The sequence below is a fragment of the Pipra filicauda genome, unplaced genomic scaffold (assembly GCF_003945595.2).
Source record: "Pipra filicauda isolate LSUMZ 115617 unplaced genomic scaffold, ASM394559v2 scaffold136_size1984543_pilon, whole genome shotgun sequence".
NCBI classification, from domain to species: Eukaryota; Metazoa; Chordata; class Aves; order Passeriformes; family Pipridae; genus Pipra; species Pipra filicauda.
In genome coordinates, this window is record NW_024103840.1 from 1,572,519 (window position 1) to 1,591,967 (window position 19,449).

At 41.5% G+C, this 19,449-nt stretch overlaps 1 protein-coding gene across 2 annotated transcripts in view; it reads right to left on the bottom strand.

Annotated features, from left to right (window-relative positions):
- SPATA5 (spermatogenesis associated 5) overlaps positions 1 to 19,449 on the bottom strand; it is a 173,515-nt gene that overhangs the window by 23,327 nt on the left and 130,739 nt on the right. For both annotated transcript variants that reach the window (XM_027741612.2, XM_039378368.1), the window contains exon 15: positions 15,818 to 15,982. In XM_027741612.2, coding sequence (XP_027597413.2) covers positions 15,818 to 15,982 — 165 coding nt within the window. The remainder of the gene's footprint in view (positions 1 to 15,817; positions 15,983 to 19,449) is intronic.

The following is a 19,449-nucleotide window of genomic DNA, read 5'->3' on the forward strand; positions in this document are numbered from 1 at the left end:
AATTCTCCTCTATCTGATTTACTGTTTACTTACAGACCATATGGGAAGCACGTCGGGAAAGCACGCATCCGGGTTCACGTTCCGAATAAATACTTTTTATGACTATTCCCATGACCTGCAGCAACAGACTAGATTAGTCACCCACAACTATGTATAATCATACCATCATTTAAATACATTTTCAAAACAGAATACGTTTTGAGATACAGATCAACTAAATATTCCTCTACAGGCTTCCTAACGCCTATTTCCTACAGCTTAACCGTTTCCACCTGAGATAGAAAGTGTTATCTTTCACCTTTCATATATTTATATATTCAGCATAAACAGAAGAACATGAACACCTGGGTCCATGAGAAAGTGCAGCCTGCAGACTATCAGTCTGGGCTGCTCAGTTCTCTTAGCAAAAGAATGATGAAGAGAAGCAGGAAAAGAGCTGAAAATAGATGTTGATGCTGAAGTAAAAGTGCATGTATCAACGTGCAAAAAACCTCAAAAAACTTCTTTTTTATTCTCTGCCTGTTTCAGAAAAGAAAACTCCTTCTAATTTTAGGTTCATCCAAAAGAGGAATTCCAAAAGCATTCTGCTGAACAGAGAATAGAATATTTCCCAAGCAGAATATATTATTTAATCCAAAGGCAATTAAACAAAGGGTCAAATTCAACCTCACACAATCCACTTAGCAACAAAATTGAAAGAAAATATTGAAAAAAGTAATTTTGAATTGTAAGACTTAAAATCTTTCTAAGGTGAAACATTCTGATTTCTATTTCTAATGTAAAAAATTAAGTCAATGATACAAAATCAAAGAAAGTATTCAATTTAGTGTTTCTAAATAATTTTACCAGAAGAAAGTCTAAAGCAAAATTTATAAATGTAAAACTAATATCTGCATTTCTTCCCATGCAAGCAATGAGACAGCTGTGTCCTGTACTACTTCATCTTATTCAGGATTTTTTATTTTTTTTTTTTTTTAGTTTGCCATCAACCTCTGGGTTGAAGAAAAATCTGATGCGCCCCTTTTGCTTTGGGAAATGGTTCTGGGTAGTCTTTTAAGTGTTGCTGCACATGCAGCTGCCAGGACCGAAGAATGCTTGCAGCTCTCCCCCACCTCCTCTCCCTACACCGTCCTCCCTGCAGAAGCTGGCAGGCTCATCTGCTGCAGGATACTTGGAAAACATCTCATCGGCCGAACTGCCTGATTGCATCAGGTTCCAAGCCTTAACCAGAACACATGGAAGTCTTCCCTTTGTCAAATTCATAAAGAAAAGATAAAAAAATTAGAAATTTCACAAGGTGATTTGGCTTTTTATAGCTCTGTGTTTTTATGAATTTTTATGAGGTCAGGTGTTGTTGGCAAATGTTGGAATACTGTAACCCTCCAAAAAGGAAAGAGGGGTTTTGTTTTCCCTTTTTTTTTTTTAAGAAATGCTTTCCCCGTAGGTTTTTGAGATCTTTCCATCTCTCTGCAATGCTGTAGCTCAGCAAAGCACTGGAGCAAAGGCTCGGCTGGAAGCACCTGAGTGAGCCTCCTCCTTGTCAGGGGAAAGGATCCTGGAGGAGGAGGGATTTGGCCTCCTGTCTGGAGTGAAGCACATGGTGAACAGCTTTGCTGAGCCGAGCGCTCTCGCTGTCGGGCGCACGCAAGGCCCTGGTACCGACCCCGCTGCACAGAGTCAGCCTGTTCCTGGAACAGCCAGTCATCCATCTCTGCCAGCTGTTGCCTCCTCTGCCAGCTCCATTTCAACTTGGACAACGGGCTATCTGGAAAATTATTCAAAACTGCACATTTCCTTGTTGTTCTGCTTGTTTTGGGGGCAGGAGGCTGGAGCAGGAAGAGTCATTACATGGTGAAAAGCAAAAAAACACATTTTCATGTGCGATTACTTATATTAATATGTATCATTTTACATACATAGGACATCTACATATGGAACCTATTATTATTGAGGAAATGTTTTTTTAATGAGGAAGACTGAACAATACTTAAGAGAGAAAATGTTCAAACCAATGTTAATTTGCAGCAGAAGTAACAAAATATTTTAATAAAAAACAGTAACAAGACAGTCCTTCCTATCCAGGATCAGCCCTGTCCTATATTTACACCTTGAGAGTAGATTTGACTTCCATGGCTTTTCCAACCTTTGCCAACCTCCTAAACTGAATTTAAACTCTGACTCCATCAAGGACTTTTAAGAGCAAGACCAATACTTCAGCTCTAATCAGAGATAGCTCATTAAATGCCTGTTTTCCAGATCCAAGGAAGCATTCTTTCTCCCTCCATTATTTTTTTTTACCAAGCCTATGCCTGCCCTCCCTTCCTAGCCCCCAAATTCAACCAAAAATAAATTAAAGAAAAGAGGATTTAGGTAATACAATCACTTCTGTATAAATGTAGCTGATTATATTCTCAATTGCTAAGCACTGTTTCCTCTCCCTCTCCCTGCATGCTGGGGTTAATTAAGCTTTCCTTAAATGTTGCATATGAATTAAGAAGAAACAAACAACAAAAAAACCCTCACTATTTTCAAAGGAAAAAAATCTGGTGTTAGAATGTCCTGGCAGACTAAATATTAGTACAATAAAACTGCTGGATTTTAAATAGTAAAAATAAAGTAACTAAAAACTCACTGTTTTAAAAATGAGAGACTTTCAAGAAAGACTGTTCCTGTAGGAAGGAAATACTTTCCTCCAGGAATCATCTCAAAACCAAGGATGAATTATTAGCATCACATACAAACCTCAAAATAGGCTCTCTCTGTTATCATAACGTAAATATTAATGCGTATTTGCTATTCCTGCCAAATGTTATCAGTGTTGTCCCGACTTGCAGGGAACAACCTGTTCCGTGCGGATCCTGGCTGGGCTAGGACTGGACTGGGTTTATCATTTTAACACCAGGATCGTTGTTTTGTTCACCTGGAGAAAGCACAGCATGAGCAGTGACACTGCACGGGGACACTGCACCGGGCTCTGCAGGGAAAGCCTGATGAACTCTGGGACTGTCACATCAGTGGAGCAGCTCCTGTGGTCCAGGGAGCTGGCACTGGCCACACATGGCTCCCACCACTACATTAACTTAACCTCTTTATTTACTTCATTTATTTGGTTTTCAGCACTTTTCAAACAGGTTGAATGACTTCTGCTTTACTTTATGGTATCGGAATGGCGGTGGAACCAGCCATTCCCAAGTGGCTTGATGCAACCCACTGGCAACACCACTCAGGAGACAGGTACCAAAACAAGTGTGTAGCCTGAGAAACACACACTCTGTAAAAATGCCCTGGAGGTATTCTGAATGTACATCCTGATGTTGAATGGCGAAACCAGTCCTACTTAGTATATGGCAAGCAATAAGGAGAATTATAATTTGTTCTGTTACTTAGGTTGCAAACAGACACCACCAAATTCAACACGGAGTCTTATGTAATAGCTGATTTCAAATTACGAATGTCACACAGTCATCATTTCGGGCTTTGAAATAGTTTACTTGTTACCAAATATGATGTGTCAAGTGATTTAATCAAATTCGCAAGAAAGAAGAAACCCATGAGACAGTCCAAACCTATCTCCCAGCAAGCCCAGGACTGTTTCCAATCAAATGTATTCTGGCAGAAGGGAGATTTATCACCACAGTTTCTTAATGCTATGTTTTATCATTTATCAAGTGTTCCTATCATGCTCCACATGGTACTTTTACCAAGCACAAGAGGCTCACCTGGATTAACTCAGTGGGTCACTCTCTGCTTGCACATCTTTGACGCTGCGTCTCTGTGGTCAGCTTCTACTTTTGAAAGAACTTACTGGATGACAATAATCTCTTTTGCTACTCTAAAAAGACATGATAAGAGTGGTAGAGCCGAGTTTAAAAGGCTGCTCTTGCACATGCTTACATTAGCACTGAGGCCACACTGAGTTGCGCTCGATTTCAAAACGCTGGTTAAAAGGACAGGGATTCCTCTGCCACTGCTCCTCACGGACACATAGAGTCACGTCTCTCATCACAAACCTGCAAAAAGCAGTACTGAAAGACCTGGAAATGTTCACAGTGGCTTAGCTTGGGACTAACTGACACTGAAAACATGCCTTCTCTTTGGAGCCATGAAAATGCAAGGGGTTTTCTTGGTTATGGAAAAATCATTTTACTGAAAAAAAAAAAAAAAAGAATTCTGGAATGGCTTGGGTTGAAAAGGATCTTAAAGATGTCTTGTTCCAACCCCACTGCCATGGGCAGGGACACCTTCCACTTGACCAGGTTGCTCAGAGCCCCGTTCAACCTGGCCTTGACACTTCCAGGGATGGGGCAGCCACAGCTTCTCCAGGCAACCTGTGCCAGGGCCTCACCACCCTGACAGCAAAGAATTTCTTTTATATGTCTAATCTAAGCCTTACAAGCCAGATAATGAAAACATTTTTTGTTTAAAATGGCTTCAAAATGTAGCACATCTCCAGGACAAATTTCTGAAAATATTTAAGGTTAGAGAAATAATTAAATATCTTATAAATGCTCCTGCGTAAGTAAGAAAGGAGACACAAATACATCTACATTTACACATCTGTAAAGACAGAGTAACACAAGTAGGACACAAACCCCAAATGAGCAGCAGGTCAAATGAATGCAATGATAATACTACCTGAATGATAACATTATCGGTTAATTTCTAAAAAGTCTCTAACAAAAGTAGAAATCTTTTTCCATCACATGAGAGACACTTTTTGGCTACATTTATACAACATCCTGAGTAAACTGGCTGAACTGCAAAGACAGAACGCTGTTCTAGAATAATGAAAGGAATGAAAAATCCTTCTGCTCCGGACTGACATTTATCAATATAAAATAGCCACTTTTACCATTGTTTGAAGTAAGGGAAGCAATTACAGTATGCAAAACCATTTTGATACCATTGCCCTATTTCCTGTACATGTTGGTAGCCAAAGGCCTCCCCCTCCCCTCCTTACTGCTGTTCATTAACTCTCCACAATAAACATCATCCTTCCGTGTCACACATTTGAGAGCGCTCCGAAACCGGGAGGTTGGGCAACAGCATTGCTCTATGCAAAAACAGCCAAGTCCAGTCAGGAAACAGATTAATTTGAAAGCCTTAATTAATGACTGAACATTTATACAGCCAAGATTTATGAGTTACAAGGAAGTAAGTCCAAAACATAACACTCCCTCCTGCATGCAAGCTCTCTCTTTAATGGTAAACAATTAGCCTAGGGTAAGATCCTGTCTCAATGCCCAAGTTCACTTTCTTATTTCAACTTCCAAGCATTGATAGAAGACAAATAATTTCTTTTTTTTCTTTTTTTTCCTGCTTTTCCATAAATATTGTTCTTGCTAAGCATGGTTTAATGAAGACGAACTACACTTTTGCAAATTTAGTAGCAAAGAATGTTAGAAACGGAGAGCAAGTTTTCAGCTTTTAACATTCTGACTATACTCCACTTCTGAGAACTGACATTTCATTATGATGAGTGCTTGCTATTTGAATATTAAAACAAGACTGCCAATGCTTCTTTGGAAGTCCTCAGGCCTTTAACTAGAAAAGTCAAAATCAAGAAAAGTTTTGTTCTCTCTTGTTTACACTGAATTACCGCACACATTTTCCTGCCTGCAAATTCTGTTTCGCTAACAAAGGAATGCGGTTTGGTTCTCTTTCCCCTTGGTTTGTATAACACAAAAATACACAAAAATGACCACAGAAATGGCAAGATCCCACGATATGGTAACATGGCTGATCACAAGAGCATGTGATGAGCCCTCCAGCATCACTGTGTGCCCTCCCTGGCAAGGGGGCTCCCCAAAACACCTCTCTCCAGGTACACACCACAACTGCCACTTGCACAGAGTAACCAGAAACACAAGTGGCACATGACTTTTGGTTTTGGGGTTGCTGCTTTTTGCCTGCTTGTGGCTGAACACCCCAGCTCCTGTCATGGGAAAAATCCCCACCAACTTGCCCTCCTGACTTCTCCCCTTTGGTCCCTCACCCTTGGCTGAACGACAAAAAACACATTGTGGAAGGGAAATCACCTGCTGAAGAGATGGAGCAGAAAGAGTTTTCCTGACATGGACTCACTACTACTTTCAAACACACAGAGTCTAATGCGTGAGCTGGGCACACCTTTTTTTAACCCTTCTCCATCAGTTTATCATTAAATGGGAGCTTACTGGGAGCAGTTCTGGAAAAAGACAAAGTTGGTTGATCCCAGTAAAAAGCACAATAAGACAAAACAGAAGACAGATTGCTGCTCTCCCCCTCCTTCCCCTCCAATGGTGTGTTTCACTCTGCAATGTTAAGTGCAATAGCCATTTTCTAGTTTTATCACAAATTTACTTTGTTTGCTAGGAAATGAAGTAACAAACACCACAAAGCCCATCTCTGTAAGACACCAATTACTCGGAAAAAAAATAACTCCCACCCCCACCTCCCTAAAGAAGAAAACGAACCATCAAACAAAATCCAAAGCAGCTCTTTTAGACTGGACAAAACGCTCTTGGTTCTCTTCCCCTGACAATAGGGATGTCAAGACTGATTAGCAGTTGCACTCATCTTGGGCTTTGCTCTGTTTTCTTCCACTGCAAGTGGTCAAGCCAGATCCGATGGCTCACTTCTATACACGCAATGCCATGGACAAATTACAGAAGACTAAGACCTGAAAGGCTTTTTTCCTACCCAGCTATCTTTGACATTTTCATTGCTCAAAGACAGGAAACAAAAAGCCTAAGCTGAGAACTGGGTGATAGTTTGAAAAAGTTTAATTAAAAAGCAAAACAGACCACGGAATTGCTTCTAACATAGCTAATAATTTGCTGCAGAGTTGTTATTGCACTGTTTCCATCTGCCAATAACCTCTTAATCCTTTTGCCAAAGGCAATCTAAAGCTTTATGTATTTCCATACGTATTTAAGGGTAACCGTAAAAGATAACTTGGAAATAACAGCTTCCAATTTCTGATATACAAAGATCTGAGCTACAGCACTGCTTGTGCCCATCAGCTTTCCAGCAGGGCTCTGGAAAACAGAAATTGCAGGGCAAGAATGAAAATTGCCCTGTTTGACAACGTAGGTTTGGCTGCAAATAGATGAAAACTTCCCTGTTCCCACATTCAGCATCAGTGAATGTCTTAATTACTAACAACTTTTCAAATGGTTTCAGAATTAACACTGAGCAGCTTAATCTCACCAAAAAGCCACCAACTCCAACAGTGTTATGGCTCAAGTTTGTGGTTAAAAAAAGAAAAGCGGAACAAAAGCAGATATTTCAAATATTCTTCCTCCCAAAAAATCTCACTTAGAAAAATAAAATTATACGTAATCAAACCTCTTTGAAGGGAATACAGCAGAGCAAATTGTCAAACTCAAATAACTTTATGGGATGAAAAGTGCATAAGCCTGCAGCTCATACACATTTTTAGGGATGGGAAACATTAAAGCATATCACAATTAAATTGTGATAATTAAATTATGGAAAGTTAAGAGAGGGGGAAAAACCCTCTCCAAATACTTTATCAATAATTATCATCCCTCACAAAATAAACTCTAAATTCACTTTACAAAAGTGAAATATTATTTCTGTCATAGGAGAAAGCAATGGAAGCAGAATAGCTGGTGCATGTTCCACACAAATATAGTTTTACTAGTGAGAGCTTTAAGTTTGAAATTAGGTACATTTGTTGTTCAAGATATTCACAGTCTACTGTGATTTGATTTTATTAGATATTATGTTATTGTTTATTATTAGGTTCCAAATTTTTGCAACAGAAACAATGACTTTACTGATGACTGCCAAAGGCAAACACCCTATTTTCTATGTACACAAAGATACCAACATGTTTGAATATTTTAATCCATACACAACCCCCACCTCTCCAATCTTTGCCACTCAGTGAAGCATAAACAGTTAGTGTTGTCATTACAATACATGTTTTTCATTCATAGCAACAATACTCAGGTAGATTAATAAGCTTTTACACCTGGGCTCTATTATTCCTCTGCCATTCATTAACAGTTCTTCCACCACGACAGCAATTTAACTGGCAGGGTCCCAGAAATACAAGTAGGTCAGCACGAGGTGTTCCTCTGGATGCCTTCATCTGGTATAAACATCCTATCTGAGTTAGCCTTCAGGTAGTACATTTAAATATTCCTAGTGCCAATTAACATCATAATCAGAACTATTTTAGGTCTCATTGACCAAGTAGTACTCTTGTTTTTGGAGGACTGATTCTGTTAAGGATGGGAAGGTAATTTTACTGCAGAAGCCAGGAGCCTCCCACAGCTCTACTGGCTAAGTTGATGCCTGAGATTATGTCTTAGTGCTACCTCCTTGAAACCATAGAATCATAGAATGGTTTGGGTTGAAAGGGATCTTAAACATCATCCAATTCCAACTCCTCTGCCATGGGCAGGGACAACTTACACTTGACCAGGTTGCTCAGAGCCCCACCCAACCTGGCCTTGAACATTTCTAGGGATGGGGCAGCCACAGCTTCTCTGGGCAACCTGTGCCAGGGCCTCACCACCCTCACAGCAAAGAATTTTTTCCTAGTATCTAATCTAAACCTACTCTCTTTCAGTTTGAAGCCACTTCCCCTTGTCCTGTCACTCCAGGCCCTTGTAAATAGTCCCTCTCCATCATTCTTGCAGGCTCCCTTCAGATACTGGGAGGTTACAATTAGGTCACCCCCAAGCCTTCTCTTTTCCTAGCTGAACAATCCCAATTCTCTCCACCTTTCCTCAAAGGAAAGGTGCTCCATCCCTCTAATCACCTTGGTGGCTTCCTCTGGACTCAGCATATCCAAGGGGAAAATAATATACATGTAAGGAAGGATAAACTGAACACTGACTGATAGCCAGACATTGTACACTATTAAAAGTAATCACAGCAGCCACTTAAGCAAGTCAGACAATTATTAATTTTAAGGGCATGAGAAATGGCAATGGATACGTAAGAATATTTAGCTCCCTCTCTTCTCCTCCATTTATGAAAAATACAAATCAGTGATTTAATGGAAAATAAAACAAAAAACTTCAGACATATCTTTTGCTAATGTACTAAGACATACTCAATATTTACAGCAACTTGCATACGTTGAGGATCTGGCCCTGAAGTTGGCATATAAGAGTGAAGGATCAGGAATCAATTTACCATGAAGTGCAATGACTTTTTGGTGATTTTCTCTAATTTTTATGCCTTGTCTTATACTTTAGGACTAGAGTTGAGACAAACCCAAAGCAGCAAGTCCAATCCTAACCACATACCCGGTGACACATCATAACTTAAAAGATCAAGCGCCAGCACTACAGGTTTAAATCAGAAAAACAGGTCAGAGTGAGGAAAAAGTGCTTATTATTTTTCCTTTTCCTTTTTTTAACATAAAAGCCAATTCTGCTACTCTGAGCTGATATAAGCATTTGTGTTACATAAATGAATACACTTCAAAAGGCAGAAATAAGCCAGCGTTTTCAATTCCTTCCTGATCACTGCAAATGCAATTTTTACTCTGAACTTTATATACCCCATTTGTGATCATTACTGTAGTGAGAGCGTGTGCTTTAAGACATTGAAGAATAATCCCCACGCTGTCTGATTAATAAAAAAGAAAAAAAAAAGAATAAATTAAATTAAAAGTTGCTAGAAATAACTCACAGGCAAAAAATAAAACTCAAACAATAGCAGTAGCCTAAAGAGACATTTTTCCTTCAGGAATGAATTCCCATCTGCTTTTAAAGAGCAACATGTTTTTCCATTGCTGGGAATTACAGCCAAACCCAGGACAATAAAGCAGCAAAGCCAGAGGCAAGAGCAGAGGGCAAGTGAAGCTGGCTGACAGAGTATCAGTCTAGGTCCCCCTTTTCTAAGCCTGTGTGTTGGTGACAGCTCAACAGTCCCCTGCTGTGCTGGCAACACACTCCCCCTCTGCCACCCTCAACAAAGGGGAGCTCCTGGATACTCTGCCGTGTGTGGAACAGGGAAGGCAGGGACAGGGAAGGAGAGAAACAGTACAGTCGGTGCTGCTGGTATATTCGGAAACTACAGCGGGTTTGCACAAGCTCATGGGAAGGGAGCTTGCCCCTGACACAGGTGATGCTTCTATGGATGTTCTTTCTCCAAACAGGGACAAAAGCAACAACCCTGCAAAGGCACAGGGAGCTTTATGAGGAAAGGAAATCTCAAGTTTGAGAAGCAGTGAAATTCATACCTCAGCACTGCTTGGTGCTCATTCAAATTCCCCCTGGCTTTTTTTCCCCAAGCTCCTCTGAGGATCACTGTTCTCTGAGTTACTTAGGAAGCAGTTTCCACTGTATCCTCCTGAGCTGTTAATGGGTCTGACCTTTTCGGAAACGCTAATGCCCCTTCAGCCAGATGCATTAAATCTCCTCTGCTTGATTAAACTATTAACAAATCATTATCTCACTGACGGAGAGAAGGTTCTTTCCTAGATGGGCTTGTCATGCATAAATTTTAGTGCAAATACTCCTCTCTATACCAAACCTTACATTTTGCATAAACATGCTGATTGCTAACCAGGCTTTATATCCTCCCAGGGTGAGTGCACACAGTACTGTATCAGGTCTCAGCTGATGAAAATCCATCCACTTTTGGCAACAAACCTGCCACCCCATCTCTGAAAAAATGCGCGATGGGAGCCTGATCTTTCTGAAATGCCTGAAAAGGAAAGTCTGGAGGAAAAGGAGAGATGGAGTAACACCACAAAGTCTTGTTTTCAGCACTGCCATGCTGAAAACATATCACCCACATACCCAGGTGCTCGTGCTGCCCTTGTTCCCAATCTGCCCAAGCACATTCTGCACGTACGAGGTTCTTGTGAGACCAGCAGCGAGCAAAATCCCATGGGAAGTCCTGTGTAGTTAGTTATTTCCTTTCCGGTGATTCATCTCGTTTATCCCAAACACTGACATTTGGAAAACATTCCGAATGCCAGGTATTTCCTCACCTTCCAGCCACCTGTGCCAAACACATCCTTAGCACTGATAAACGTGTATAGGAAGGCGGTGATCCCGTATTACCCATACTGGATGAAGGCTGAGCCTCTTTTCCTCACCCACCCACACAAAAATGTTCACTTTGCAATGAGTGATATAAATTAACAGATCCTCTGCATCATTCCAAGAGAAACATCAGGAGTTCATCTGAGGCCTTAATCTTGCTGCATTGCAGTTTGACAGCGTTCCTCACTTTGAAAATCTGTAATTTCACTGTGATACCACATCTTGGTGTGGAGCTAAGCTGTGCCTTCAGAAGGAAAGGCCGTCCAGCAGTGTCAGGCCAGAGTCATTTCAGCCCCAGATGCTTTAACTACAAAAGAATATTTTCAAATCACACACTTCTGATGCGACATATGCATTTCTTGGTGGCATTTTAGAAGCACAAAATCTGATGGCCCAGTTCCAAAGCATGATGTGTTCAGCACCTTTGACACCCGATGAATCCAATGGGAATTGAACATGCTCAGGATTTAGCATAACTGAGCAGAAAAGCAACAAACATGTTTACATTTAAAAATTAAAACCCTGAGCTTCAGCCAGGACAAGATTTGAATGGTATACTGGTTTTTTTCCCCATATAGAGACTTTACTCTTTCGGCCTTTTTTTTAAATTTTTTTGATGCCTTCACTTCAAAAAGCCAGAGTCTCTTTTTAGGCTGCTATATAGGATTGAATTCATTGCCCTTTAAAAATGCTAGGCAGAAAGCCTTTTCCTTAAGTCTGGAAGATCTTTTTCTTCACAGAAAGCTAGATGTAAAGAAAGTAAAACATCCTTATTTGTCAAATGTCCTTTCCCCCCCCCATATGTAAGGCCTCTCTCCCCTTTACTGCAGATGTTCTTCACTAGAGACAAATTTTTTCTAATCTCTTAAAAGACTCTTTACCTTTCTGTACACCTATGACAGAACTCATCCTCATTCCTGTCATACTTAGTACCTTCCTCTGTAAGAGAGAGAGGAATTTGGAGAGGTTTTAGTTGTTTGGGGTGTTTTTATATTAAAGTTAACAGTTTAAATATGTCAATATCTGGTAAACAAGAACATGCATGTTTTGGAATACATATTTTAAGAGTCAAAGGCTTGAGCTGATTGCAGCTAGTGTGCTGCTGCAAAGACCTTTTTGGCATCAAATCTGCTTTTAGTTGAGCCAGAGCAAATCTTCATCAGCTTGCTTTTCTTCCCCTTCATTCTCTGTGCTCCCATTGAGAGTTATTGCAAAGTGAGAAAGATATTTTTTACATTAACTGTTCTGCTTCGCCTAAGAACCAATGAAAGATTTACAGGTTCCAAGATTCCCGCTTTACTATTGTGTCCTGTAAGCATGGAAACTGATAATACTATAGAAACCATGCCAGCCTTGGCTTTCACCATGACCTGCTTTCCACCAATTTAAAAGCAGTCAGTCCCATTATCTTAGTTCTATTAGCGCACTCGTCTGAAGAATATTGTCATCATATCCACATTATTTAACTTTTTATTACTTCTAACCAAATTCAAACTCAAAACAACTCAACGCTTGATTTCAGTTCCTGCCTAAAACTCCCTCTCCACTACTGTCTTTAAAATTTTAACAAAAACATCATCTGACTGGAGCTCAGACAATAAAAGAGGGTCCATCACTCTACCAGGTTTATTTTCCTTTTTATCACCTACTTTCTGGAAAAAAATATTTCTACAGTGAGGAAACACTGGCTTCATCCCTTGCTCATCTAAGCCCAGTTTAAAAACAGTGGAGCACCTGAGTTTGTGGACAGCCAATCTTTCCTAAAGATGGGTTATATGGCTGTAGCAGCACCATGAAAACAAGCAAAAAGGAACTCACACGGCTTGTACTTTAAAACATCGCTTTTAAATACTTCTGTGGTCGGATCTTTAATTAGTCCTACTTTAGTGAGAAATCAAACAGATAAAACTTCTCAGCATGAAGTACAGCAGTGAAAACGCTCTAGGAAAAATCTGTGACCAAATTGGGAACAACCTCAGAGCAAAGACATGCTAATTATATAAAACCATTAAAAAACATTTAAAAATATTGATAAAATTTGGACCTCCTGAAATTTTGCCCAAAATAACACACAGAAACACTAGATTAAATCTTATAAAAGTTTCAGTGCAGCATGATGTTTGTTGTTTTCACCATTTTTATCACTTTTAAGGACTTCTCCTCTGTGCCTACCAACTTCTCTCCTGATTTACAGACACTGAAGTATCCCTGAAGGAGAGCCTCAAGCACTGCTGCACAGCCCTGCTCCAGAAAAGGCTGGAAATGCAGATCAAACTCAAATCCAAGTATTTCTAGAAAGCTGAGAATTTGTTTGACCTAAAAGCTAATTGTACAGACATTGCTTGTCTAGTGCCCTTTCCTTATTACATTAAACTTCACTTACACACGAGAGAAGGAAATTGTAATTCACCCTCATAAATTATCTTCCATTTTCTCTCACATGAAACAGTGGGAAGTAATCACCCTATTTTGCTATCTTGATATATCTTTAAAGGTACTCATTAAGAGAAACGTGCATCCAGCAGGTGAACAGAGATAACTGGTCATAAGTGATGACAGACAAAAATATATGCAAGTATCTGATCTGAAAAAGGGCCAAGTTGGAAGCCAGATGCTCACTGAACTATCCACTTTACTGCCTTGTTTATTCAGCTCACGGCGGGATGATTCAACGCATCTTTACACGCAACTCCCTATTCATACGGCATCTTCTAGTCACAAAACCAAGCATTTTCCATTTCTTTTTCTAAACAAAGGGTAGAACAGTGGAATGGGAACTTGCCATTCAGCAGCGGAAACTATTTGTAAAGCTGGGAAGCTGGAGACACTAGGAAGAAAAGGCTTTAATGAAACTGGCCACTGTGCGTGCCAACTGCCAAGACTTCTTATGTATTCTTCCAAGGAACACTGACTGAGGCTTTTTCTGTATTTACTCTTTGCATCCCAGTTATTATAATACTTTGAATGATGCACAAGAACAAAATTCATGAGCAATGCCGTGTTAGAAACAGGCAGCCCTTTTTTCCCCCTGCAACTAGTGTGTAGCTACACTCAATGACCCATTAACTTATTTTTGGTTCTGTACAAAGCCAGCACCGAGACATTTGCGACTCATTATCAACCAGGCACAGGAATTCACCACTAGAGTTTCAGCTGATCCAGATCCAAAGGAAATCCCCATATGCTTTGCTTGGAATTTCTAAAATACAAGCGTTACAGTTGTTGCCTGGTAAGACAACAGTTTCCATACACAAGGGAGGATATGTTTATGTTTATGTTTTTGGAGGCTTGTAGCTCAGCCAGAGGCAGATAAATTTCCCTAAGGCAGCAAAAGCTCTATCACTGTCACCCGGATATGAACACAGCACTGTTTCAGGTCGCTGCTCCAAAGTGTGGGGGCAGTAGAGCTTCAACAGTTTTTCAGACCAACACTTAAGCCTGAAACCCTTTTTACTGTTGCCTTTTTTCCATTAGGATAGCCCACATTGTGTGCAAATGAGATGTGCTACACAAACCAGCCTTGCTCCCTACACAGCCTTCATTCATTCTTTCCCAGAGCACAGCCTGTCCTGCGCTGTGGAGGAGAAAAGATCTTGTGTGTTCAACTTTGGTGTCCCCTGTGGCACAGGTTCCCAAAATGAGGCCGGAGCACACTCAGCAGTGCCCTCAGCAGCCAGAGGTTACTTAAGTAGGCAACACAGCATTTTACATCATACCAGCATTTGAGTGACAGCTAAATGAGCCGAAATCTTGCCTGGAACATCATGTTCAATGACCAGTCCATTGAGAAGGACCTTCAGCATTACAAGAACCACACAAACACTCCACCATCACCCTCTCTTTTGGACCAAGACAAAAGTTTACCTTATTTCCCTGCCCTTGTAAACAGCACACTGAAAGCTGGAGAGCTAAGGCAAGCACATCACATTTTCCACTCTGCTATGGAAAAAGCAGGTGACTATGTAATTAAAGATGTTGCGATAATACACTAGGACTGCTTACAGGAAGGTGGAAATTCTGGTCTTTCGTACCTTTTAAGGGCTTGACTTGGCAATCTTAATAACATTCTTTGAATTTTTGAAGTAATATAATTACTCTCAATTAATTAAAATGAGGAAAGAATGAAATATCCTTTCACGAGACACTGACATGAATAATATTCAGGGAGCAGAGTGGTGACCACTACTGTACTGCTACTTATTATAACTGCCAGGCAGCAGCATCTGAGAAAGTTTCTCCTTCTACCCAGGACAGGAAATAATTGTCTGACGTTCATTGTCAGAAGGTAACTAATAGCAATGAGCTGTAACAGTAAAGTGTGGCTGTGAGGTCCTGATTATATGGAATAGGAACACAAGCTTCAAAGTGACCAGTGACTGCCTTGCAATTCCCCTGCACTGTTTCATAACTCCATCTGAGGCTCTCAGTCACAATCCTAAACTCAAAAGATCCCTGGGGATGTGGGGAGACCCAGGTAAACTGCCTGGGGAGTCTGGGAGCACTTGCCTCTGCCTCCCTCCACTCCTGGCAGCACATCCTTCATGAGGCCATCTGGGATCATACTGTGGCTCACCCTGGAAGAGACCTTTCCCTTGGCAACAATCCTCTGATGGAGATCTTGAAATAAAAAAAGCCCCAGATTGCATTCTGCTCTCTGAGCAGAAACACAGAAATCTCTCAACCGTTCCCTTTCACAATTCTGACCAGCACTTGGAGAAGGCTAAAGGGATGGTATCTGGATGATACTTGAGTTCAACTTAAATATCATTTTGTGCAGTGACTCCAGAAAGTTTTACCTCTGCTCCTGAGTACTTCTGTGTATGCTCAACAAGCTCAGCTAAGCAGACTTCATTGCTCACTGGCATGGACTGAAAATGAAGTTTGAAGATCTCCCTGCGAGTGGCTGCATCTGGCAATGGCACGTAGATAATTCTGTCTATTCGTCCTGGTCTCAGCAAGGCCTGCAATGAAATCACAGGAGAAGTTAAAGCACATCAAGAGAGTAAAAACCACAACTCAAAACCAACACCACCACCAAATAACCAACAATTTCAGCAAAAGCAAGGTGCACAAGAAAAGACAGTAAGGCTACTCAGCTTGTGAAATACCAATTAATGGAAAAAAGGAATCATAAAGGAACTATATGTTCCTAAAATAATACTTTCAGACTTGTTGCAAGGTGTGCTGGAATGTTAGGGCTTGGCAGACGGACAGGTGGCAATGGACACATCCCAAGTTCAGATCTTCCATCAAGAAATCAAGAGGAGAAAAAAAGGATTTTTGAAGTGAAGCTTACATTCTGAATTCATGTTGCTTTATCCCAAATTATTAGAGCTGCATGTGCTTACAGAGGAACAGATTATTCTGACAAGCATTTTATGCAAAATAAGGTAACAACAGACAGAGGCCAATGATGCTCAGCTTCAAAACAGGAGATGGAAGGAAAAAATTTCTAGAAGAGAAGCACAGCCTTGGGGCAGGTCATCGGGGAGGCTGTGGAAACTCTTGTCCTCAGGGGTTTTATGGCTCAGCCAGAGGAAGCCAAGCTCTCCCTGATCAGGTGCTGGCAATAGTCCCACATGTGCAGAAGGGGGATCACAGGGCCTCTGGAAGCTCTCTCTAACCAGCATTTCTGTGACTCTGTACTTTCTGGACAGGGTCAAAAAGTAAACATTGTCTATATATAAAACAGTTATATCCGATATACAGGAGAAGCCAAGCTCTTAAATACATGAGAAGAGAGGAAACTCATTTCCCTATATTTATAAAAAAATCTTTAAGATTCTTGAAAACCATCTACAGTAAAAAAAAGTAAAAACCCTCCCAGCCTTTCTTACTTGACATATGAAAAAAACCCCATAGCACAATAATCCTGTGCACAGCGAATGCACATAAATAGTATTTAAACTATTTTTTAAGAACTGAACAATGTTTATAAGATTCAGCATGTAACCTAAATTGTTTTTATGTTATGGTTCTCCCTTGGGCAGAGCAGTTTGAGTTCCAGATGACTAGAGATATTGCATGGCTGTCCTGGGCTGTCAGCCAATAAGTCTTTTCCCAGCCTGATCATGTCAGTGAAAGTCATGCTGAAAAAATAGTAGGAAAGAGCTTTCCTTCCTGCACAGCATTGATCAAGTTAACACCCTTCCTAGAGTTTCTTTAAAAAGACTGTTGTGGTGCTTCAGAGTGGAAAAATGTATCCTGAATGTTAAGAGATGTCTTGTTATTTTTAAAACAGAACATGAAAACGCTCAGCAGAAAGCACACGGCACCATGGTGTGCTGCAAGGAGCTGTGTAAGGATAGAAGAAGGAATATATGTGCTGGGAAGACCAAAAGGTCTGTATCCATCCCTGTACCCTGTCCTTGCAGTGGTCAGTGCTAGATCCCTACAAAAGAGAGCAAGAAACAAGTTGTCAAGAGCACTCCTGATACATCCACCAAAGAACTCAGCTCACTGCTGATAACTCGATGAGTGTGTAATTCAGTGCCTAAATCGTGTGTGCGTGTCAGGATGTTGCCAATTTTTGTCAAGGCACTTGAAAGAGAAATTTGCATGTTTCAAGACTAGGCTTGGAGGGAGAGGAATTATTACTGCAATTGTATTCTGCATGCTCTTAAGGAAATGCCCATAGCTAATTCTATTATTTAGAAGAAGTAAGAGATATTCATGTGAGTATGGTGGTGTGCCTCTTTTAAATCAAGGCAGCTTTCATCAGGACACCCAGATAATTGGAACATTTTCTAGAGCCAGCTTAGCTTCCCAGTGATGAATGACCAGGGCTTGTTGTGCAAGTGGGACAGGAAAAATGCCTGGTGCCAATGAGCTGGGGGCAAGCACTCCATTGCCTCGCACTGGCTTTTGGTTCTGAGACAGTCTCCTAACACGACAGAGCACCCACGCTGGCAAAGCACAACTGCAGATGTAACACAGAGAATATACTTTTTTTGGTCAGTTACTAGAAACTGTATTTCCTCCAGTTTGTCCCCAAAGCTTTGTGTTTTATATATAGTCATAGCTGGAGGCCCAAGTTTTAAACACGCTATCACTACTTTCTTGCTACGATCAGGCCTAGGGACCTTGTCCAAGATGGCCAGATGTGCTGGGAACTGTACAAAAAAAGCACAAGTCAGTATCAGCAGCGCTTGCTGCTTATATTGACACAGACAAAAAGGAGAGAAAATATTCTGTAACCTCAGCTTGAGACAAGAGTCAAATTCCCTCCAGCCCCCAGAGACAAAAGCAGATTGAACCGAGCGCTGGTCTCCACCAGCCCTCCCGACGTGGCGACTGTGGGAGAACCTGGGCACAGCTCTATTGCTCCTTGCTCTGTTGTCACCACCTTGTCCCTTTGGCAAGCCACCAACCCTTCACGCTCCTGAGGAACTAAAAGCAGAGGGAGAGGATGAGGTAGGAGCCTGTCTTGATCCATCCTGTGTTACTGGAGGACAAAGCCCGGGTGAAGCAGCTGCTCTGCTGCCAGTGCTCAGAATGCAACTGGAGAGCAACGGCAAGTCAAGGCCACTCTGGTTTGCAGGGCATCGTGTTGCTCTCTCAGGTCTTTGGTCTCTGTGTACTTCCCATGGAGGTGCTTTTCCTTTCCGGGCAAAATAATTCAGGAGTTAGGACTGAGCTCCATGTAGAGGTCAGCAATAAGGGTAAAAGGTACCCCTCATGATGTTTTTGCTCACTGGAGGACAGTGAGCTCTTTCTGGGTTGCTTAGGGGAGCCTGCTGTGGCACGTGGTGTGCACACCTGTGGCAGCACTGTTGGCTTCAACACCAAGGCCTTGGTCATGCTCACCAGCATGCTGGCAGCAGTGCTGAGTTTGAGGGATGCTGGCACCACCTTTTTCCTCACCACCACTTTTCACACAGACCTAGAAGCTACATCTTTTCTCGGTGGGATGTTGTATGATCCAGGCTCCGCTATGCGAAGGGTTTTGGAGATGGGTACTCCAAGCATGCCATGACTTTCACAGGCCGTTCCAGAAGATGGAGCTTCAGTCTTGCAATGTGCATTTGGAAAATTCTGAGGAGAGTGATAAGGACAACGAGGTCACCTCTGGACCAGCCCCACTGCCCGTGGGTGCACTGGGATTCGGTGACGACCCACTGGCGAGGCACAAGGTGAAGGCACCAGGATTGATCCTCGCTGTGGAGCTGGAGGAGAAGGGATTTAGCAGGAGCAGGCTGTGTCTTGGCTGAGCAGGAGGAGAGGCAGGTGGGGGAGGGTGAAGAGTTGAAGTGGGGCTGCAGGTTCAGGCAGATACAGCTGCACAAAATGAACTGCTCGCGGCTGGGAGATGCAGAAGCGATTTGAGGCGAGGAGCACAGAGAAGGTGGGAAGTTGATGGGGCCAAAATTAATTGATGTGTGCGCAGAGCTACATAATTCACTGATGTCGAGATGTGAGGGTTGCATAA